This window comes from Mytilus galloprovincialis, chromosome 3 (assembly GCF_965363235.1).
Source record: "Mytilus galloprovincialis chromosome 3, xbMytGall1.hap1.1, whole genome shotgun sequence".
Taxonomy (NCBI): Eukaryota; Metazoa; Mollusca; class Bivalvia; order Mytilida; family Mytilidae; genus Mytilus; species Mytilus galloprovincialis.
The window spans coordinates 64,262,524-64,289,008 of NC_134840.1; the positions used below are offsets into that span (position 1 = coordinate 64,262,524).

The 26,485-nt window shown below is 31.1% G+C and overlaps 1 protein-coding gene across 1 annotated transcript; it reads right to left on the reverse strand.

Annotated features, from left to right (window-relative positions):
• Window positions 1-20,775: 20,775 nt before the first annotated feature.
• On the reverse strand, window positions 20,776-22,332 carry LOC143066759 (cholecystokinin receptor-like). Its single transcript, XM_076239570.1, has one exon. It carries the CDS (start codon window positions 22,330-22,332, stop codon window positions 21,193-21,195), a length of 1,140 nt encoding a protein of 379 aa, XP_076095685.1. The 3' UTR covers window positions 20,776-21,192.
• Window positions 22,333-26,485: the final 4,153 nt, after the last annotated feature.

The following is a 26,485-nucleotide window of genomic DNA, read 5'->3' on the forward strand; positions in this document are numbered from 1 at the left end:
TGGCATATATTAAATGTAAAGTTAAATCAGATGTAAGAAATTGATTCCCTATCACCAAGTCTTTAATCAAGTCTTTGCTATGCAATAGGCATATAAAAATTAACATTTTGATGCTTGAAATTGCTAAATTTTGTACAATTTTGCATCATCAGAGATCTTATTAAGATTTTCTGCATAAAAAAACTGACACAAGAGGTATAGTTTTTTAAGATTTTGCCAAAAATTGAGGTAGAGACAAGATTTTACACTTTGACTTGGCACCTTTCTTTAAATCAGTTTTTGTCGCGTTTCAGTGTCAACTGCTAACCTTCATAAAATATTCATTACTCAACCAATTTTCAAAAATAAAAGGCCATTTTACTCGATTTAGCTAGCAGAACACAGAAAATAAGTTAAAAGGGAGAATTTGAAAAAAATATTTACTATTATGGCATACTTACCAAGCTCAGAATTGTATAATTTAAGACTTTTCATGCCACAAATCTATTGATATTTAGATTCTAAATCAACTTCTGAGGAAATTAAGTGTTTAAGAATGATAATATATGTCAATTTTATTGTTTACAGTCCTTAGCAACCAAAATTAGACATTTTGACACAAGGCTTATATTTGTACTCTATCGGCTTAACCCTTGCTTCTGATGAACTGGGCTGTATGTAGTAGCCTAAGTATTGAACGCGTTGGTTTTTTTCTTGCGAATATATCAAATTATTGTTTTTATCAAGATTTCATGTTACATTTTGGCATATATTAAATGTAAAGTTAAATCAGATGTAAGAAATTGATTCCCTATCACCAAGTCTTTAATCAAGTCTTTGCTATGCAATAGGCATATAAAAATTAACATTTTGATGCTTGAAATTGCTAAATTTTGTACAATTTTGCATCATCAGAGATCTTATTAAGATTTTCTGCATAAAAAAACTGACACAAGAGGTATAGTTTTTTAAGATTTTGCCAAAAATTGAGGTAGAGACAAGATTTTACACTTTGACTTGGCACCTTTCTTTAAATCAGTTTTTGTCGCGTTTCAGTGTCAACTGCTAACCTTCATAAAATATTCATTACTCAACCAATTTTCAAAAATAAAAGGCCATTTTACTCGATTTAGCTAGCAGAACACAGAAAATAAGTTAAAAGGGAGAATTTGAAAAAAATATTTACTATTAAGGTAGCAATACACAGTTAGGAGTTTAGTTTCGCATTTTGGCCCCGGTGAATTTTTCAAATAGGAAAGTTATTGTGTAATAAAATTCATTTTTAGAAAGCTGATTGCTAACTTAGCCTTCAAAGATGGTTTATAAGAGCATCAAGATTATGTTTTACATGTTTTATGGGCTATTTTCTGTTTGACAATCCGTATTTTCATAGCTAGACCGGCTATTGGTCCAGAAATTAATGTAATGTTTACAAACACTTTTTTTCTACACGAACTTTTTGACGCAATTTTACAAAAAAATGAGACGAAAGACATATGATTTTCATTGGATTTGCTGAATGATGTGTGTACACATTTTCAGAAAAGGTATTACTTCAAGCGATTGAAATTCTACTTTTAGCCAAATTTTGGGGAAATATGTGACATCTTTTCCCCCCTTTTTGCAATATTTTATAACAAATAAATGCAGATTGTTGCCATGGATACACCCAAAAGAAATTATATTTTACCACTTTATATACTGGATATAAAATCTATGGAAGATTCTGATTACATACATATGCACATATATGACACAAACAGTAAGCTTGATATTGCAAGAAAGCAATGAAAAGGGGATGGTAAAATCTATAAGGGCAAATTTTAATATTTTTTCCTAACTGTTTATTGCTACCTTATGGCATACTTACCAAGCTCAGAATTGTATAATTTAAGACTTTTCATGCCACAAATCTATTGATATTTAGATTCTAAATCAACTTCTGAGGAAATTAAGTGTTTAAGAATGATAATATATGTCAATTTTATTGTTTACAGTCCTTAGCAACCAAAATTAGACATTTTGACACAAGGCTTATATTTGTACTCTATCGGCTTAACCCTTGCTTCTGATGAACTGGGCTGTATGTAGTAGCCTAAGTATTGAACGCGTTGGTTTTTTTCTTGCGAATATATCAAATTATTGTTTTTATCAAGATTTCATGTTACATTTTGGCATATATTAAATGTAAAGTTAAATCAGATGTAAGAAATTGATTCCCTATCACCAAGTCTTTAATCAAGTCTTTGCTATGCAATAGGCATATAAAAATTAACATTTTGATGCTTGAAATTGCTAAATTTTGTACAATTTTGCATCATCAGAGATCTTATTAAGATTTTCTGCATAAAAAAACTGACACAAGAGGTATAGTTTTTTAAGATTTTGCCAAAAATTGAGGTAGAGACAAGATTTTACACTTTGACTTGGCACCTTTCTTTAAATCAGTTTTTGTCGCGTTTCAGTGTCAACTGCTAACCTTCATAAAATATTCATTACTCAACCAATTTTCAAAAATAAAAGGCCATTTTACTCGATTTAGCTAGCAGAACACAGAAAATAAGTTAAAAGGGAGAATTTGAAAAAAATATTTACTATTATGGCATACTTACCAAGCTCAGAATTGTATAATTTAAGACTTTTCATGCCACAAATCTATTGATATTTAGATTCTAAATCAACTTCTGAGGAAATTAAGTGTTTAAGAATGATAATATATGTCAATTTTATTGTTTACAGTCCTTAGCAACCAAAATTAGACATTTTGACACAAGGCTTATATTTGTACTCTATCGGCTTAACCCTTGCTTCTGATGAACTGGGCTGTATGTAGTAGCCTAAGTATTGAACGCGTTGGTTTTTTTCTTGCGAATATATCAAATTATTGTTTTTATCAAGATTTCATGTTACATTTTGGCATATATTAAATGTAAAGTTAAATCAGATGTAAGAAATTGATTCCCTATCACCAAGTCTTTAATCAAGTCTTTGCTATGCAATAGGCATATAAAAATTAACATTTTGATGCTTGAAATTGCTAAATTTTGTACAATTTTGCATCATCAGAGATCTTATTAAGATTTTCTGCATAAAAAAACTGACACAAGAGGTATAGTTTTTTAAGATTTTGCCAAAAATTGAGGTAGAGACAAGATTTTACACTTTGACTTGGCACCTTTCTTTAAATCAGTTTTTGTCGCGTTTCAGTGTCAACTGCTAACCTTCATAAAATATTCATTACTCAACCAATTTTCAAAAATAAAAGGCCATTTTACTCGATTTAGCTAGCAGAACACAGAAAATAAGTTAAAAGGGAGAATTTGAAAAAAATATTTACTATTAAGGTAGCAATACACAGTTAGGAGTTTAGTTTCGCATTTTGGCCCCGGTGAATTTTTCAAATAGGAAAGTTATTGTGTAATAAAATTCATTTTTAGAAAGCTGATTGCTAACTTAGCCTTCAAAGATGGTTTATAAGAGCATCAAGATTATGTTTTACATGTTTTATGGGCTATTTTCTGTTTGACAATCCGTATTTTCATAGCTAGACCGGCTATTGGTCCAGAAATTAATGTAATGTTTACAAACACTTTTTTTCTACACGAACTTTTTGACGCAATTTTACAAAAAAATGAGACGAAAGACATATGATTTTCATTGGATTTGCTGAATGATGTGTGTACACATTTTCAGAAAAGGTATTACTTCAAGCGATTGAAATTCTACTTTTAGCCAAATTTTGGGGAAATATGTGACATCTTTTCCCCCCTTTTTGCAATATTTTATAACAAATAAATGCAGATTGTTGCCATGGATACACCCAAAAGAAATTATATTTTACCACTTTATATACTGGATATAAAATCTATGGAAGATTCTGATTACATACATATGCACATATATGACACAAACAGTAAGCTTGATATTGCAAGAAAGCAATGAAAAGGGGATGGTAAAATCTATAAGGGCAAATTTTAATATTTTTTCCTAACTGTTTATTGCTACCTTATGGCATACTTACCAAGCTCAGAATTGTATAATTTAAGACTTTTCATGCCACAAATCTATTGATATTTAGATTCTAAATCAACTTCTGAGGAAATTAAGTGTTTAAGAATGATAATATATGTCAATTTTATTGTTTACAGTCCTTAGCAACCAAAATTAGACATTTTGACACAAGGCTTATATTTGTACTCTATCGGCTTAACCCTTGCTTCTGATGAACTGGGCTGTATGTAGTAGCCTAAGTATTGAACGCGTTGGTTTTTTTCTTGCGAATATATCAAATTATTGTTTTTATCAAGATTTCATGTTACATTTTGGCATATATTAAATGTAAAGTTAAATCAGATGTAAGAAATTGATTCCCTATCACCAAGTCTTTAATCAAGTCTTTGCTATGCAATAGGCATATAAAAATTAACATTTTGATGCTTGAAATTGCTAAATTTTGTACAATTTTGCATCATCAGAGATCTTATTAAGATTTTCTGCATAAAAAAACTGACACAAGAGGTATAGTTTTTTAAGATTTTGCCAAAAATTGAGGTAGAGACAAGATTTTACACTTTGACTTGGCACCTTTCTTTAAATCAGTTTTTGTCGCGTTTCAGTGTCAACTGCTAACCTTCATAAAATATTCATTACTCAACCAATTTTCAAAAATAAAAGGCCATTTTACTCGATTTAGCTAGCAGAACACAGAAAATAAGTTAAAAGGGAGAATTTGAAAAAAATATTTACTATTAAGGTAGCAATACACAGTTAGGAGTTTAGTTTCGCATTTTGGCCCCGGTGAATTTTTCAAATAGGAAAGTTATTGTGTAATAAAATTCATTTTTAGAAAGCTGATTGCTAACTTAGCCTTCAAAGATGGTTTATAAGAGCATCAAGATTATGTTTTACATGTTTTATGGGCTATTTTCTGTTTGACAATCCGTATTTTCATAGCTAGACCGGCTATTGGTCCAGAAATTAATGTAATGTTTACAAACACTTTTTTTCTACATGAACTTTTTGACGCAATTTTACAAAAAAATGAGACGAAAGACATATGATTTTCATTGGATTTGCTGAATGATGTGTGTACACATTTTCAGAAAAGGTATTACTTCAAGCGATTGAAATTCTACTTTTAGCCAAATTTTGGGGAAATATGTGACATCTTTTCCCCCCTTTTTGCAATATTTTATAACAAATAAATGCAGATTGTTGCCATGGATACACCCAAAAGAAATTATATTTTACCACTTTATATACTGGATATAAAATCTATGGAAGATTCTGATTACATACATATGCACATATATGACACAAACAGTAAGCTTGATATTGCAAGAAAGCAATGAAAAGGGGATGGTAAAATCTATAAGGGCAAATTTTAATATTTTTTCCTAACTGTTTATTGCTACCTTATGGCATACTTACCAAGCTCAGAATTGTATAATTTAAGACTTTTCATGCCACAAATCTATTGATATTTAGATTCTAAATCAACTTCTGAGGAAATTAAGTGTTTAAGAATGATAATATATGTCAATTTTATTGTTTACAGTCCTTAGCAACCAAAATTAGACATTTTGACACAAGGCTTATATTTGTACTCTATCGGCTTAACCCTTGCTTCTGATGAACTGGGCTGTATGTAGTAGCCTAAGTATTGAACGCGTTGGTTTTTTTCTTGCGAATATATCAAATTATTGTTTTTATCAAGATTTCATGTTACATTTTGGCATATATTAAATGTAAAGTTAAATCAGATGTAAGAAATTGATTCCCTATCACCAAGTCTTTAATCAAGTCTTTGCTATGCAATAGGCATATAAAAATTAACATTTTGATGCTTGAAATTGCTAAATTTTGTACAATTTTGCATCATCAGAGATCTTATTAAGATTTTCTGCATAAAAAAACTGACACAAGAGGTATAGTTTTTTAAGATTTTGCCAAAAATTGAGGTAGAGACAAGATTTTACACTTTGACTTGGCACCTTTCTTTAAATCAGTTTTTGTCGCGTTTCAGTGTCAACTGCTAACCTTCATAAAATATTCATTACTCAACCAATTTTCAAAAATAAAAGGCCATTTTACTCGATTTAGCTAGCAGAACACAGAAAATAAGTTAAAAGGGAGAATTTGAAAAAAATATTTACTATTAAGGTAGCAATACACAGTTAGGAGTTTAGTTTCGCATTTTGGCCCCGGTGAATTTTTCAAATAGGAAAGTTATTGTGTAATAAAATTCATTTTTAGAAAGCTGATTGCTAACTTAGCCTTCAAAGATGGTTTATAAGAGCATCAAGATTATGTTTTACATGTTTTATGGGCTATTTTCTGTTTGACAATCCGTATTTTCATAGCTAGACCGGCTATTGGTCCAGAAATTAATGTAATGTTTACAAACACTTTTTTTCTACACGAACTTTTTGACGCAATTTTACAAAAAAATGAGACGAAAGACATATGATTTTCATTGGATTTGCTGAATGATGTGTGTACACATTTTCAGAAAAGGTATTACTTCAAGCGATTGAAATTCTACTTTTAGCCAAATTTTGGGGAAATATGTGACATCTTTTCCCCCCTTTTTGCAATATTTTATAACAAATAAATGCAGATTGTTGCCATGGATACACCCAAAAGAAATTATATTTTACCACTTTATATACTGGATATAAAATCTATGGAAGATTCTGATTACATACATATGCACATATATGACACAAACAGTAAGCTTGATATTGCAAGAAAGCAATGAAAAGGGGATGGTAAAATCTATAAGGGCAAATTTTAATATTTTTTCCTAACTGTTTATTGCTACCTTATGGCATACTTACCAAGCTCAGAATTGTATAATTTAAGACTTTTCATGCCACAAATCTATTGATATTTAGATTCTAAATCAACTTCTGAGGAAATTAAGTGTTTAAGAATGATAATATATGTCAATTTTATTGTTTACAGTCCTTAGCAACCAAAATTAGACATTTTGACACAAGGCTTATATTTGTACTCTATCGGCTTAACCCTTGCTTCTGATGAACTGGGCTGTATGTAGTAGCCTAAGTATTGAACGCGTTGGTTTTTTTCTTGCGAATATATCAAATTATTGTTTTTATCAAGATTTCATGTTACATTTTGGCATATATTAAATGTAAAGTTAAATCAGATGTAAGAAATTGATTCCCTATCACCAAGTCTTTAATCAAGTCTTTGCTATGCAATAGGCATATAAAAATTAACATTTTGATGCTTGAAATTGCTAAATTTTGTACAATTTTGCATCATCAGAGATCTTATTAAGATTTTCTGCATAAAAAAACTGACACAAGAGGTATAGTTTTTTAAGATTTTGCCAAAAATTGAGGTAGAGACAAGATTTTACACTTTGACTTGGCACCTTTCTTTAAATCAGTTTTTGTCGCGTTTCAGTGTCAACTGCTAACCTTCATAAAATATTCATTACTCAACCAATTTTCAAAAATAAAAGGCCATTTTACTCGATTTAGCTAGCAGAACACAGAAAATAAGTTAAAAGGGAGAATTTGAAAAAAATATTTACTATTAAGGTAGCAATACACAGTTAGGAGTTTAGTTTCGCATTTTGGCCCCGGTGAATTTTTCAAATAGGAAAGTTATTGTGTAATAAAATTCATTTTTAGAAAGCTGATTGCTAACTTAGCCTTCAAAGATGGTTTATAAGAGCATCAAGATTATGTTTTACATGTTTTATGGGCTATTTTCTGTTTGACAATCCGTATTTTCATAGCTAGACCGGCTATTGGTCCAGAAATTAATGTAATGTTTACAAACACTTTTTTTCTACACGAACTTTTTGACGCAATTTTACAAAAAAATGAGACGAAAGACATATGATTTTCATTGGATTTGCTGAATGATGTGTGTACACATTTTCAGAAAAGGTATTACTTCAAGCGATTGAAATTCTACTTTTAGCCAAATTTTGGGGAAATATGTGACATCTTTTCCCCCCTTTTTGCAATATTTTATAACAAATAAATGCAGATTGTTGCCATGGATACACCCAAAAGAAATTATATTTTACCACTTTATATACTGGATATAAAATCTATGGAAGATTCTGATTACATACATATGCACATATATGACACAAACAGTAAGCTTGATATTGCAAGAAAGCAATGAAAAGGGGATGGTAAAATCTATAAGGGCAAATTTTAATATTTTTTCCTAACTGTTTATTGCTACCTTATGGCATACTTACCAAGCTCAGAATTGTATAATTTAAGACTTTTCATGCCACAAATCTATTGATATTTAGATTCTAAATCAACTTCTGAGGAAATTAAGTGTTTAAGAATGATAATATATGTCAATTTTATTGTTTACAGTCCTTAGCAACCAAAATTAGACATTTTGACACAAGGCTTATATTTGTACTCTATCGGCTTAACCCTTGCTTCTGATGAACTGGGCTGTATGTAGTAGCCTAAGTATTGAACGCGTTGGTTTTTTTCTTGCGAATATATCAAATTATTGTTTTTATCAAGATTTCATGTTACATTTTGGCATATATTAAATGTAAAGTTAAATCAGATGTAAGAAATTGATTCCCTATCACCAAGTCTTTAATCAAGTCTTTGCTATGCAATAGGCATATAAAAATTAACATTTTGATGCTTGAAATTGCTAAATTTTGTACAATTTTGCATCATCAGAGATCTTATTAAGATTTTCTGCATAAAAAAACTGACACAAGAGGTATAGTTTTTTAAGATTTTGCCAAAAATTGAGGTAGAGACAAGATTTTACACTTTGACTTGGCACCTTTCTTTAAATCAGTTTTTGTCGCGTTTCAGTGTCAACTGCTAACCTTCATAAAATATTCATTACTCAACCAATTTTCAAAAATAAAAGGCCATTTTACTCGATTTAGCTAGCAGAACACAGAAAATAAGTTAAAAGGGAGAATTTGAAAAAAATATTTACTATTAAGGTAGCAATACACAGTTAGGAGTTTAGTTTCGCATTTTGGCCCCGGTGAATTTTTCAAATAGGAAAGTTATTGTGTAATAAAATTCATTTTTAGAAAGCTGATTGCTAACTTAGCCTTCAAAGATGGTTTATAAGAGCATCAAGATTATGTTTTACATGTTTTATGGGCTATTTTCTGTTTGACAATCCGTATTTTCATAGCTAGACCGGCTATTGGTCCAGAAATTAATGTAATGTTTACAAACACTTTTTTTCTACATGAACTTTTTGACGCAATTTTACAAAAAAATGAGACGAAAGACATATGATTTTCATTGGATTTGCTGAATGATGTGTGTACACATTTTCAGAAAAGGTATTACTTCAAGCGATTGAAATTCTACTTTTAGCCAAATTTTGGGGAAATATGTGACATCTTTTCCCCCCTTTTTGCAATATTTTATAACAAATAAATGCAGATTGTTGCCATGGATACACCCAAAAGAAATTATATTTTACCACTTTATATACTGGATATAAAATCTATGGAAGATTCTGATTACATACATATGCACATATATGACACAAACAGTAAGCTTGATATTGCAAGAAAGCAATGAAAAGGGGATGGTAAAATCTATAAGGGCAAATTTTAATATTTTTTCCTAACTGTTTATTGCTACCTTATGGCATACTTACCAAGCTCAGAATTGTATAATTTAAGACTTTTCATGCCACAAATCTATTGATATTTAGATTCTAAATCAACTTCTGAGGAAATTAAGTGTTTAAGAATGATAATATATGTCAATTTTATTGTTTACAGTCCTTAGCAACCAAAATTAGACATTTTGACACAAGGCTTATATTTGTACTCTATCGGCTTAACCCTTGCTTCTGATGAACTGGGCTGTATGTAGTAGCCTAAGTATTGAACGCGTTGGTTTTTTTCTTGCGAATATATCAAATTATTGTTTTTATCAAGATTTCATGTTACATTTTGGCATATATTAAATGTAAAGTTAAATCAGATGTAAGAAATTGATTCCCTATCACCAAGTCTTTAATCAAGTCTTTGCTATGCAATAGGCATATAAAAATTAACATTTTGATGCTTGAAATTGCTAAATTTTGTACAATTTTGCATCATCAGAGATCTTATTAAGATTTTCTGCATAAAAAAACTGACACAAGAGGTATAGTTTTTTAAGATTTTGCCAAAAATTGAGGTAGAGACAAGATTTTACACTTTGACTTGGCACCTTTCTTTAAATCAGTTTTTGTCGCGTTTCAGTGTCAACTGCTAACCTTCATAAAATATTCATTACTCAACCAATTTTCAAAAATAAAAGGCCATTTTACTCGATTTAGCTAGCAGAACACAGAAAATAAGTTAAAAGGGAGAATTTGAAAAAAATATTTACTATTAAGGTAGCAATACACAGTTAGGAGTTTAGTTTCGCATTTTGGCCCCGGTGAATTTTTCAAATAGGAAAGTTATTGTGTAATAAAATTCATTTTTAGAAAGCTGATTGCTAACTTAGCCTTCAAAGATGGTTTATAAGAGCATCAAGATTATGTTTTACATGTTTTATGGGCTATTTTCTGTTTGACAATCCGTATTTTCATAGCTAGACCGGCTATTGGTCCAGAAATTAATGTAATGTTTACAAACACTTTTTTTCTACACGAACTTTTTGACGCAATTTTACAAAAAAATGAGACGAAAGACATATGATTTTCATTGGATTTGCTGAATGATGTGTGTACACATTTTCAGAAAAGGTATTACTTCAAGCGATTGAAATTCTACTTTTAGCCAAATTTTGGGGAAATATGTGACATCTTTTCCCCCCTTTTTGCAATATTTTATAACAAATAAATGCAGATTGTTGCCATGGATACACCCAAAAGAAATTATATTTTACCACTTTATATACTGGATATAAAATCTATGGAAGATTCTGATTACATACATATGCACATATATGACACAAACAGTAAGCTTGATATTGCAAGAAAGCAATGAAAAGGGGATGGTAAAATCTATAAGGGCAAATTTTAATATTTTTTCCTAACTGTTTATTGCTACCTTATGGCATACTTACCAAGCTCAGAATTGTATAATTTAAGACTTTTCATGCCACAAATCTATTGATATTTAGATTCTAAATCAACTTCTGAGGAAATTAAGTGTTTAAGAATGATAATATATGTCAATTTTATTGTTTACAGTCCTTAGCAACCAAAATTAGACATTTTGACACAAGGCTTATATTTGTACTCTATCGGCTTAACCCTTGCTTCTGATGAACTGGGCTGTATGTAGTAGCCTAAGTATTGAACGCGTTGGTTTTTTTCTTGCGAATATATCAAATTATTGTTTTTATCAAGATTTCATGTTACATTTTGGCATATATTAAATGTAAAGTTAAATCAGATGTAAGAAATTGATTCCCTATCACCAAGTCTTTAATCAAGTCTTTGCTATGCAATAGGCATATAAAAATTAACATTTTGATGCTTGAAATTGCTAAATTTTGTACAATTTTGCATCATCAGAGATCTTATTAAGATTTTCTGCATAAAAAAACTGACACAAGAGGTATAGTTTTTTAAGATTTTGCCAAAAATTGAGGTAGAGACAAGATTTTACACTTTGACTTGGCACCTTTCTTTAAATCAGTTTTTGTCGCGTTTCAGTGTCAACTGCTAACCTTCATAAAATATTCATTACTCAACCAATTTTCAAAAATAAAAGGCCATTTTACTCGATTTAGCTAGCAGAACACAGAAAATAAGTTAAAAGGGAGAATTTGAAAAAAATATTTACTATTAAGGTAGCAATACACAGTTAGGAGTTTAGTTTCGCATTTTGGCCCCGGTGAATTTTTCAAATAGGAAAGTTATTGTGTAATAAAATTCATTTTTAGAAAGCTGATTGCTAACTTAGCCTTCAAAGATGGTTTATAAGAGCATCAAGATTATGTTTTACATGTTTTATGGGCTATTTTCTGTTTGACAATCCGTATTTTCATAGCTAGACCGGCTATTGGTCCAGAAATTAATGTAATGTTTACAAACACTTTTTTTCTACACGAACTTTTTGACGCAATTTTACAAAAAAATGAGACGAAAGACATATGATTTTCATTGGATTTGCTGAATGATGTGTGTACACATTTTCAGAAAAGGTATTACTTCAAGCGATTGAAATTCTACTTTTAGCCAAATTTTGGGGAAATATGTGACATCTTTTCCCCCCTTTTTGCAATATTTTATAACAAATAAATGCAGATTGTTGCCATGGATACACCCAAAAGAAATTATATTTTACCACTTTATATACTGGATATAAAATCTATGGAAGATTCTGATTACATACATATGCACATATATGACACAAACAGTAAGCTTGATATTGCAAGAAAGCAATGAAAAGGGGATGGTAAAATCTATAAGGGCAAATTTTAATATTTTTTCCTAACTGTTTATTGCTACCTTATGGCATACTTACCAAGCTCAGAATTGTATAATTTAAGACTTTTCATGCCACAAATCTATTGATATTTAGATTCTAAATCAACTTCTGAGGAAATTAAGTGTTTAAGAATGATAATATATGTCAATTTTATTGTTTACAGTCCTTAGCAACCAAAATTAGACATTTTGACACAAGGCTTATATTTGTACTCTATCGGCTTAACCCTTGCTTCTGATGAACTGGGCTGTATGTAGTAGCCTAAGTATTGAACGCGTTGGTTTTTTTCTTGCGAATATATCAAATTATTGTTTTTATCAAGATTTCATGTTACATTTTGGCATATATTAAATGTAAAGTTAAATCAGATGTAAGAAATTGATTCCCTATCACCAAGTCTTTAATCAAGTCTTTGCTATGCAATAGGCATATAAAAATTAACATTTTGATGCTTGAAATTGCTAAATTTTGTACAATTTTGCATCATCAGAGATCTTATTAAGATTTTCTGCATAAAAAAACTGACACAAGAGGTATAGTTTTTTAAGATTTTGCCAAAAATTGAGGTAGAGACAAGATTTTACACTTTGACTTGGCACCTTTCTTTAAATCAGTTTTTGTCGCGTTTCAGTGTCAACTGCTAACCTTCATAAAATATTCATTACTCAACCAATTTTCAAAAATAAAAGGCCATTTTACTCGATTTAGCTAGCAGAACACAGAAAATAAGTTAAAAGGGAGAATTTGAAAAAAATATTTACTATTAAAAGGTAGCAATACACAGTTAGGAGTTTAGTTTCGCATTTTGGCCCCGGTGAATTTTTCAAATAGGAAAGTTATTGTGTAATAAAATTCATTTTTAGAAAGCTGATTGCTAACTTAGCCTTCAAAGATGGTTTATAAGAGCATCAAGATTATGTTTTACATGTTTTATGGGCTATTTTCTGTTTGACAATCCGTATTTTCATAGCTAGACCGGCTATTGGTCCAGAAATTAATGTAATGTTTACAAACACTTTTTTTCTACACGAACTTTTTGACGCAATTTTACAAAAAAATGAGACGAAAGACATATGATTTTCATTGGATTTGCTGAATGATGTGTGTACACATTTTCAGAAAAGGTATTACTTCAAGCGATTGAAATTCTACTTTTAGCCAAATTTTGGGGAAATATGTGACATCTTTTCCCCCCTTTTTGCAATATTTTATAACAAATAAATGCAGATTGTTGCCATGGATACACCCAAAAGAAATTATATTTTACCACTTTATATACTGGATATAAAATCTATGGAAGATTCTGATTACATACATATGCACATATATGACACAAACAGTAAGCTTGATATTGCAAGAAAGCAATGAAAAGGGGATGGTAAAATCTATAAGGGCAAATTTTAATATTTTTTCCTAACTGTTTATTGCTACCTTATGGCATACTTACCAAGCTCAGAATTGTATAATTTAAGACTTTTCATGCCACAAATCTATTGATATTTAGATTCTAAATCAACTTCTGAGGAAATTAAGTGTTTAAGAATGATAATATATGTCAATTTTATTGTTTACAGTCCTTAGCAACCAAAATTAGACATTTTGACACAAGGCTTATATTTGTACTCTATCGGCTTAACCCTTGCTTCTGATGAACTGGGCTGTATGTAGTAGCCTAAGTATTGAACGCGTTGGTTTTTTTCTTGCGAATATATCAAATTATTGTTTTTATCAAGATTTCATGTTACATTTTGGCATATATTAAATGTAAAGTTAAATCAGATGTAAGAAATTGATTCCCTATCACCAAGTCTTTAATCAAGTCTTTGCTATGCAATAGGCATATAAAAATTAACATTTTGATGCTTGAAATTGCTAAATTTTGTACAATTTTGCATCATCAGAGATCTTATTAAGATTTTCTGCATAAAAAAACTGACACAAGAGGTATAGTTTTTTAAGATTTTGCCAAAAATTGAGGTAGAGACAAGATTTTACACTTTGACTTGGCACCTTTCTTTAAATCAGTTTTTGTCGCGTTTCAGTGTCAACTGCTAACCTTCATAAAATATTCATTACTCAACCAATTTTCAAAAATAAAAGGCCATTTTACTCGATTTAGCTAGCAGAACACAGAAAATAAGTTAAAAGGGAGAATTTGAAAAAAATATTTACTATTAAGGTAGCAATACACAGTTAGGAGTTTAGTTTCGCATTTTGGCCCCGGTGAATTTTTCAAATAGGAAAGTTATTGTGTAATAAAATTCATTTTTAGAAAGCTGATTGCTAACTTAGCCTTCAAAGATGGTTTATAAGAGCATCAAGATTATGTTTTACATGTTTTATGGGCTATTTTCTGTTTGACAATCCGTATTTTCATAGCTAGACCGGCTATTGGTCCAGAAATTAATGTAATGTTTACAAACACTTTTTTTCTACACGAACTTTTTGACGCAATTTTACAAAAAAATGAGACGAAAGACATATGATTTTCATTGGATTTGCTGAATGATGTGTGTACACATTTTCAGAAAAGGTATTACTTCAAGCGATTGAAATTCTACTTTTAGCCAAATTTTGGGGAAATATGTGACATCTTTTCCCCCCTTTTTGCAATATTTTATAACAAATAAATGCAGATTGTTGCCATGGATACACCCAAAAGAAATTATATTTTACCACTTTATATACTGGATATAAAATCTATGGAAGATTCTGATTACATACATATGCACATATATGACACAAACAGTAAGCTTGATATTGCAAGAAAGCAATGAAAAGGGGATGGTAAAATCTATAAGGGCAAATTTTAATATTTTTTCCTAACTGTTTATTGCTACCTTATGGCATACTTACCAAGCTCAGAATTGTATAATTTAAGACTTTTCATGCCACAAATCTATTGATATTTAGATTCTAAATCAACTTCTGAGGAAATTAAGTGTTTAAGAATGATAATATATGTCAATTTTATTGTTTACAGTCCTTAGCAACCAAAATTAGACATTTTGACACAAGGCTTATATTTGTACTCTATCGGCTTAACCCTTGCTTCTGATGAACTGGGCTGTATGTAGTAGCCTAAGTATTGAACGCGTTGGTTTTTTTCTTGCGAATATATCAAATTATTGTTTTTATCAAGATTTCATGTTACATTTTGGCATATATTAAATGTAAAGTTAAATCAGATGTAAGAAATTGATTCCCTATCACCAAGTCTTTAATCAAGTCTTTGCTATGCAATAGGCATATAAAAATTAACATTTTGATGCTTGAAATTGCTAAATTTTGTACAATTTTGCATCATCAGAGATCTTATTAAGATTTTCTGCATAAAAAAACTGACACAAGAGGTATAGTTTTTTAAGATTTTGCCAAAAATTGAGGTAGAGACAAGATTTTACACTTTGACTTGGCACCTTTCTTTAAATCAGTTTTTGTCGCGTTTCAGTGTCAACTGCTAACCTTCATAAAATATTCATTACTCAACCAATTTTCAAAAATAAAAGGCCATTTTACTCGATTTAGCTAGCAGAACACAGAAAATAAGTTAAAAGGGAGAATTTGAAAAAAATATTTACTATTAAAAGGTAGCAATACACAGTTAGGAGTTTAGTTTCGCATTTTGGCCCCGGTGAATTTTTCAAATAGGAAAGTTATTGTGTAATAAAATTCATTTTTAGAAAGCTGATTGCTAACTTAGCCTTCAAAGATGGTTTATAAGAGCATCAAGATTATGTTTTACATGTTTTATGGGCTATTTTCTGTTTGACAATCCGTATTTTCATAGCTAGACCGGCTATTGGTCCAGAAATTAATGTAATGTTTACAAACACTTTTTTTCTACACGAACTTTTTGACGCAATTTTACAAAAAAATGAGACGAAAGACATATGATTTTCATTGGATTTGCTGAATGATGTGTGTACACATTTTCAGAAAAGGTATTACTTCAAGCGATTGAAATTCTACTTTTAGCCAAATTTTGGGGAAATATGTGACATCTTTTCCCCCCTTTTTGCAATATTTTATAACAAATAAATGCAGATTGTTGCCATGGATACACCCAAAAGAAATTATATTTTACCACTTTATATACTGGATATAAAATCTATGGAAGATTCTGATTACATACATATGCACATATATGACACAAACAGTAAGCTTGATATTGCAAGAAAGCAATGAAAAGGGGATGGTAAAATCTATAAGGGCAAATTTTAATATTTTTTCCTAACTGTTTATTGCTACCTTATGGCATACTTACCAAGCTCAGAATTGTATAATTTAAGACTTTTCATGCCACAAATCTATTGATATTTAGATTCTAAATCAACTTCTGAGGAAATTAAGTGTTTAAGAATGATAATATATGTCAATTTTATTGTTTACAGTCCTTAGCAACCAAAATTAGACATTTTGACACAAGGCTTATATTTGTACTCTATCGGCTTAACCCTTGCTTCTGATGAACTGGGCTGTATGTAGTAGCCTAAGTATTGAACGCGTTGGTTTTTTTCTTGCGAATATATCAAATTATTGTTTTTATCAAGATTTCATGTTACATTTTGGCATATATTAAATGTAAAGTTAAATCAGATGTAAGAAATTGATTCCCTATCACCAAGTCTTTAATCAAGTCTTTGCTATGCAATAGGCATATAAAAATTAACATTTTGATGCTTGAAATTGCTAAATTTTGTACAATTTTGCATCATCAGAGATCTTATTAAGATTTTCTGCATAAAAAAACTGACACAAGAGGTATAGTTTTTTAAGATTTTGCCAAAAATTGAGGTAGAGACAAGATTTTACACTTTGACTTGGCACCTTTCTTTAAATCAGTTTTTGTCGCGTTTCAGTGTCAACTGCTAACCTTCATAAAATATTCATTACTCAACCAATTTTCAAAAATAAAAGGCCATTTTACTCGATTTAGCTAGCAGAACACAGAAAATAAGTTAAAAGGGAGAATTTGAAAAAAATATTTACTATTAAGGTAGCAATACACAGTTAGGAGTTTAGTTTCGCATTTTGGCCCCGGTGAATTTTTCAAATAGGAAAGTTATTGTGTAATAAAATTCATTTTTAGAAAGCTGATTGCTAACTTAGCCTTCAAAGATGGTTTATAAGAGCATCAAGATTATGTTTTACATGTTTTATGGGCTATTTTCTGTTTGACAATCCGTATTTTCATAGCTAGACCGGCTATTGGTCCAGAAATTAATGTAATGTTTACAAACACTTTTTTTCTACACGAACTTTTTGACGCAATTTTACAAAAAAATGAGACGAAAGACATATGATTTTCATTGGATTTGCTGAATGATGTGTGTACACATTTTCAGAAAAGGTATTACTTCAAGCGATTGAAATTCTACTTTTAGCCAAATTTTGGGGAAATATGTGACATCTTTTCCCCCCTTTTTGCAATATTTTATAACAAATAAATGCAGATTGTTGCCATGGATACACCCAAAAGAAATTATATTTTACCACTTTATATACTGGATATAAAATCTATGGAAGATTCTGATTACATACATATGCACATATATGACACAAACAGTAAGCTTGATATTGCAAGAAAGCAATGAAAAGGGGATGGTAAAATCTATAAGGGCAAATTTTAATATTTTTTCCTAACTGTTTATTGCTACCTTATGGCATACTTACCAAGCTCAGAATTGTATAATTTAAGACTTTTCATGCCACAAATCTATTGATATTTAGATTCTAAATCAACTTCTGAGGAAATTAAGTGTTTAAGAATGATAATATATGTCAATTTTATTGTTTACAGTCCTTAGCAACCAAAATTAGACATTTTGACACAAGGCTTATATTTGTACTCTATCGGCTTAACCCTTGCTTCTGATGAACTGGGCTGTATGTAGTAGCCTAAGTATTGAACGCGTTGGTTTTTTTCTTGCGAATATATCAAATTATTGTTTTTATCAAGATTTCATGTTACATTTTGGCATATATTAAATGTAAAGTTAAATCAGATGTAAGAAATTGATTCCCTATCACCAAGTCTTTAATCAAGTCTTTGCTATGCAATAGGCATATAAAAATTAACATTTTGATGCTTGAAATTGCTAAATTTTGTACAATTTTGCATCATCAGAGATCTTATTAAGATTTTCTGCATAAAAAAACTGACACAAGAGGTATAGTTTTTTAAGATTTTGCCAAAAATTGAGGTAGAGACAAGATTTTACACTTTGACTTGGCACCTTTCTTTAAATCAGTTTTTGTCGCGTTTCAGTGTCAACTGCTAACCTTCATAAAATATTCATTACTCAACCAATTTTCAAAAATAAAAGGCCATTTTACTCGATTTAGCTAGCAGAACACAGAAAATAAGTTAAAAGGGAGAATTTGAAAAAAATATTTACTATTAAGGTAGCAATACACAGTTAGGAGTTTAGTTTCGCATTTTGGCCCCGGTGAATTTTTCAAATAGGAAAGTTATTGTGTAATAAAATTCATTTTTAGAAAGCTGATTGCTAACTTAGCCTTCAAAGATGGTTTATAAGAGCATCAAGATTATGTTTTACATGTTTTATGGGCTATTTTCTGTTTGACAATCCGTATTTTCATAGCTAGACCGGCTATTGGTCCAGAAATTAATGTAATGTTTACAAACACTTTTTTTCTACACGAACTTTTTGACGCAATTTTACAAAAAAATGAGACGAAAGACATATGATTTTCATTGGATTTGCTGAATGATGTGTGTACACATTTTCAGAAAAGGTATTACTTCAAGCGATTGAAATTCTACTTTTAGCCAAATTTTGGGGAAATATGTGACATCTTTTCCCCCCTTTTTGCAATATTTTATAACAAATAAATGCAGATTGTTGCCATGGATACACCCAAAAGAAATTATATTTTACCACTTTATATACTGGATATAAAATCTATGGAAGATTCTGATTACATACATATGCACATATATGACACAAACAGTAAGCTTGATATTGCAAGAAAGCAATGAAAAGGGGATGGTAAAATCTATAAGGGCAAATTTTAATATTTTTTCCTAACTGTTTATTGCTACCTTAACGAACATGCAACGGATAAGGACGGACGTCTAACGGATAAGAACGGACGTCTAACGGACATGAACGGATTGAAAAAAGTTATCCGTTAGGCGTCCGTTCGAGCTATCCGGTAAGGTGTGACCGAGGCTTAAGTGTTATAAAATTTATCAATTAGATGTTATTCGGACGGATAATGAGTTTGGCCATGACGTGTGATTCAAAACAATACAGGACCACGTCTCTATTAAAAAGGCACAATTAGTGTCCATATGAATGCCTACAACATGTAGATAGACTGTATTTCCAAACATGTTGTCAAGAATAAAATTTAAGCTTTAACCATCTCATCACAGTTCTAGTAAGTTAGCCTAACGTGTTTCCTTTTATCTCTGTACAAACGACTGAAGGCATTTAACGGGCATATAAATCTGCGATCAGAGTAAAACATGAACAGTCTGTAGAAACATGAATGTTGATAGAAAGAACGGGATCCTGGTGACGTTAACCTTTACCAGCTACTGAATTGAAATCTTTGACATGTTACAGATTCTTGACGAGGACACATTGGATTAAAAGGTTACTAGGTAACTTGCATGGATGTGTATCTCAAATCTATTATATTCACAGTGAATAAAAAAAATATGATAATTTTCTTCTAAATGATACAAACGAGAAAATAGAATGTTATTGGTTTTATACAAAAAAAGGTTTATAATGATGGTATCTTTTATTCAATGAATTGTTTCCTTGGAATTACACTACAGTACTTTAATTCAGGGACTGAAACCCATCAATATATATATATATATATATATATATATATATATATATATATATATATATATATATATATATATATATATCTAATGCACACAACGCTGCGATCTCCGTACATTCAGGGACCTTGATGGGTAAACGACGCATACCATTTTTTTGGTTGGAAAGCATGATATGTTATGTGAAGACAATTATTTTGCTTTGATTATTCATTTTTGACATATACTAGTACACCTACATAATAATTGAAACAATTACATCTGTCTTGACATATACTAGTATACCTATATAATAATTGAAACAATTACATCTGTCTTGACATATACTAGTATACCTATATAATAATTGAAACAATTACATCTGTCTTGACATATACTAGTATACCTATATAATAATTGAAACAATTACATCTGTCTTGACATATACTAGTATACCTATATAATAATTGAAACAATTACATCTGTCTTGATATATCCGATAAAACTGCGTAGATAATCGTAATAGTCTTTCTGTGAAATAAACGAGTTATTGTAGTTATTTGTTTATGGTAAACACAACCATAATCTCTGCGGCTGAGACCTGTATGACTCGGATATTCGGCAAGTGTTTCTTTTTTTCTGAGTTATGCTTGCATAAGTATTACGTAATTTAATATATATAATGGTTTGAAACCTCACGATATTGTCCAAAAATTCAAAGTTTACATATACTTAATGGATGAGACGAATACAATAGTTCAGTTAAATTAAATGACTCTGTTCTTTTATTCGGGCGACTGTATAGTCACATTCCCGTTTATCTTTTAATCAACAACGGTCCTGTTTTAGTCCTTAAATTATTCTTTTTGATGTGGTATCATAATGCACAAATGAATTAAGTAAATGATACATTTTAAATCTATAATAAATGGGCGCAAAATAAAGCGGAACACGTATTTTGCATGTGTCATTGAAAAACGGCAGATCGACGTTTTCTTGAAAACAGTTTAAAGAATTCATTTCTAAATCTTTTCCCTGTGATACAGTACAAGAAAAAATGGACACTGTTATTCAGGTATTGGAGAATATTCACGATGCCGTATGCTAGGTTTTGTACAGCAATCCTATGAGGGTGTATATCTCGTGTTTTCCAGTAATGTTTCCCGATGAAATAAATAGCTATTGGTGTTGTACACAAGAAAAAAACAAAATTAACGGACAATAGCATCACAGTCACGTTTGTGCTTGTTTGTAATCTGGTTGAATTGTTGTTGGCTGTTTTATTTACAGTATCATTGGAGAAGCCATTTTGGGTTTCACACGCTTCTGTGATAGTTGATATTTCATCTGAATGCTCGCCTGAAATATGACTCGATCTAAATGAGGTCCGTCGTGTGTATACACTGTCGAAACTTCTGCCAAGATTATTGTCAACTGTCATATTTTTCAACGTTTTAACAGACGCTGAAACTCTCTGAATGATTAACGAATTAGCTACTATCATTATGCCAAATGGAACAAAGCAGAATACTGCAAAATCTATCCATGGCCAAATTTTACTGACAAAATTGGCGTCTGCTTCTTGACATATTAGTTTTGATCCATTTCTTGCAATAATCTCAACTGTAAAGAACAAATGACTGTTAATAAAAACCATTGCTACGACTAGAACTACCACAATAACTTTTGATACGTTGTGAGTGCAGCATAGTCTAGCTTTGAGTGGTCGCATCACAGAAATACAGCGATCCATGGTCACGGCGACCAAAATCCAGGAGGCAAAGTCGAGAGAAAAATACACAAGAAAAGCATGTAGTTTACAAATAAAATCACTGTGTAATCGTATGTCTATGTCGAAAGCCATAATAATCCAGTATCTTAACAATCCTGTGTACAACACAAGAAGGTCAGCGGAGGACAAAATAAGTAAATAGAACATTGTTGTTGATCGACGCATCGTTTTCTTGGACAAAACAAGAATGCTTAAAATATTAGCAACGGTTCCAATAAATATTACACATGGTGATACATAAACAAAGATAATTCTTGTTATTTCATCCTCTATAAACTCGTCAGTTTGGTTCGAAATACTTCCATTTGCAATCATACTTTCATTTTTAATAATGGAAAGACTTAAACTGTTATAAATTTAGATCACGGCTTCTTCAAACCATCTTTGACACAAGCATGACAAGTGAACTAAATATTTATGAATAGGATGCTAATTTCATCCATAGAATTATTGACGAATTTCTAAGTTTTTTAATCGGTTAGTATTGGTAAGAAACGTCAATGTATTTTTTTCCAAGCAATGATGCGGATTTTGTTTTGCTTTCCACTTTATTTTCGAGATAAGCCGACGCAAGAAATGATTTATCATAATGGTAAAGCCAATAGTTCCACATAAATTTTTACGCTAGAATAATAATCCGTCTTATGTTGAAAAAATTATCAACAAACGTTTCCGCAATTAGAGACTCAAGTAATTAAAAGCAATGGGTTCATCCATTTATCTTTGTGTGACGTAGTGGCAGTTTTTCAATACATATCATGTTGTATCTAAACCACTTTAGAATAGTTACCTTGAAATATTACAAATTACAGTAAATGTTTTTCCGTTTCAATGACGTTTTATCCTCTAAAGCTTTCAAACAACTTTAATGACGAAATTGTTAAACACGCCTGATTAGAAAGAAACATGTAATTTCTCAAAAAGTAAATGCACACTACATGTTCCATTCCAAAACAATAATTTCAATCCTGATATTAAAACAATTATGATAGAATAAAATTCCGTTGCAATAAAAGTTGCTGAATATTTTAAAAAATCAACTTGTGGCAGTATTTAAGTTATTGAATAATTTATTAAGGTTAACAGCTCTAGCTAGTTAACAGCTTTCTAACCTTTCAGAACTCGACGACATAGCTCTCTTACCCGACTGGACGACATTTAAGTGTACTTTTGATGGTGATGATAATAAACGGTTATTCGATACTATTTTGCTGTAAAGATTTTTTTTTTCAACAGGATAAAAGTTAAGTTCACAATGCAAATGTGGGTCACAAGAAAGGATGTGGGGAGATAATAACAGCGCAAACAAAAGCCATAAGTCGAAGGATTACAGACAGGAATCCAACAATAGAGGAAAAGAAAAAATGTTTTTGCACCAGTGAACATACCCGTGGTCATGTGTATGTCAACCAAATCATGGATGGTGGGGTTAGTATCCTTTCATGGGGATTACGTCACTTTAGTTCAATAGCTTCCTGGAAGCAGCAAGCGGCTATCAAGGAAAAGATGATAAGCAATGCAAGTCCTAGAATGCAATATTAACTTTGAGGGATAAATAATGTAAAGCTCTCTTCCAATATTCCTAAACAGAAATTGACTGATAAAAATCGGGAAACTGAAAACGTTTTTTTTTGTAAAGTTTGGTTATCAAACTACTTTCATTGTTAATTTCTAGAGGTTAATCAAGATTATGAAGTAACGATAGTAACGTCTCTTGTGGAAAGTTGTCTCCGTCAACTCCTCAGAATCTACAAGGTAAATTTTATAATACAAGAAAATTTGCAAGAATACTGAATCTTTAGAGTTCTTTTTACACATTCTTCATTACGGTGTATATTGAAGGAAACCCATGAATTTCATAGTCAATTATTGATTCTTATTGGCTTTTTTTCGAATATATCCTTCTCTGCATACAAGACCAGATCTTTCAAATCTTTAACATGTATAATGGCTGGTATGGGAGACCCTTTAGAACAGAACGTTTACTGAATGTCTTGCTAACAGGTTGAACAACTGCTGCTTCTAACCCTGCTGACTGCCATTGACAATTGTCAAATAAATTGACCACAAGATGTAACATGGATGAGTGAGGTTAGGGATCGAAACGGTATTTGGATGCCATATCATTTACTAGTACCTCAATTAAGGGATATACTGTTGAATTTTAAAGAGTCGAAATAGGATGGACGGATCATATTAACCTTAAAGAAAATATAATTCAAGCCCAACCGTCAAATAGAAACAAGTTTAAATTGTAAACAACGTTCAAACATTTTTCAAAAGACCTTAAAACTGAAAAATATATTTTAACAAACCGTATTTGACTAACAGGTCGAACATTTGATGTTCTTAAACCCCGTTGACTGCCATTGACGATTGCCAAAAAAATTAATAGCGAGATGTAACATGGATCTTAATTATGAATTATGATACCAAACAGGAAACAATAATCTTGCAAAGAAGATGGTATGGTACATCGCAAACATAAGGTGCAAAAATTTGTACACCATAACCGGATTTACACAATAAATGTCTGTTCAGTGATGTTAGGGATCGAAACGGTATTTGGAAGGTCATATAATTTACCTCAATTTAGGATAGATTCTTGAAAATATGATGAACGGATCACATACACCCGAGGAAAAATATTATTCTAGCCACAACGTAAAAAATATAAACAAGTCTAAATTGAAAACAACGTTCAAACCTATGAATTGTTAGATAAAAATCGCATTTTTAAAACAAAATTTCTTGTTTACCACAAAAGACATAGTCAGGTGGTGATTGTAGGGGAATTGTAAAATCCTGACTATTGAAAAAAAAAAGAAAAAAGAAAAAAGAAAAAAAAAAAGTCTTTTTGTGTTCTTATAATGTGTTTGTGTCAAAGCTCAGTATTAGACTGTATCATGAAGTTGTTGGGATATGACAGGAATATGCAAAACAAAAGACCATGTGCTTGCATCATCCATTTGTGTTAAGCGGTTCATAAAACACTGACAACTTGTACAAAAAATCTAATTATAATTTGTACAACAATACAACATATCATTCGTCTTACAGCCCAACAGTGTTAAGATCTGTAAATTTGCTAAAGCCATTTTTTTTTCTTCCCTGGCCTGAATTCGGACTCGTGCTACCGAGATAGCGTGGTCTATGTGCTAGACCACTTTTCCACCTAGGCTCTACAATAATAAAGCTTTCGGTGGCCAGGTGTTACCTTTCTTCGTCAGTTTTAATCTAGCGTTGTAACACAGTACATGATATATAAGGCATGATGATGGAATTTTTACAGATCAGCTCAATTATCTATCGAAGAGGATCTTACAAATTTTAAAATGTAGGATGCAACCACAGAAATAATTATAACAAGAAGTAATTGTAACAGGATGCTGTTACGAAGTCTCCCAAACAAAGCTCCCATAACTCGCCATTTATATGGTCCCATGTTCATTTGATTTGTTTTATTGTCCAATAAAAGAATATATATGGCTTATGGGTGGGGATGTTGACCGTTTACAAGTTTTCAAACAAAAGGGGGTGGGGTGACTCCCTCGGGACTTCCCTTTTATTTCATTTCATTTGTTTTATTGTCCCCTACAAGAATATATATGGTTTAGGGGTGGGGATCTGGACCATTTACAAGATAATAGCACATTCTCAAATTGAACGGGGTGGGGGGCAACCCCCAGGAACTTCCATTTAATTTCATTTGATTAGTTTTATTGTCCCATACAAGAATAGATATGGTTTAGGGGTGGGGATGTTGACCGTTTACAAGTTTTCAAACAAGAGGGGGTGGGGTGAGCCCCTAGGGACATCACTTTTATTTCATTTCATTTGTTTTATTGTCCCCTTCAAGAATATATATGGTTTAGGGGTGGGGATCTGGACCGTTTACAAGATAATAGCACATTCTCAAATTGAACGTGGTGGGGATGACCCCCTGGGGACTTCCCTTTAATTTCATTTGATTTGTTTTATCGTCCCATTCAAGAATATATATGGTTTAGGGTGGGGATCTGGACCGTTTACAAGATAATAGTACATTCTCAAATTGAACAGGGTGGGGGTGACCCCCAGGAACTTCCATTTAATTTCATTTGATTAGTTTTTTTGTCCCATACAAGAATAGATATGGTTTAGGGGTGGGGATGTTGAACCTTTACAAGTTTTCAAACAAGAGGGGTGGGGTGAGCCCCTAGGGACATCACTTTTATTTCATTTCATTTGTTTTATTGTCCCCTACAAGAATATATATGGTTTAGGGGTGGGGATCTGGACTGTTTACAAGATAAAAGCATATTCTCAAATTGAAGGGGGTGGGGATGACCCCCCCCCCCAGGGACTCCCCCTATATTTCATGTGATTTGTTTGATTGTCCTGTAATCATTTCTGAAGACTGCATGTATCTATCACTTACAGTTTTCAAGTTATATTCATTTAAAAATTTTAGAAAATAAAATCCCAT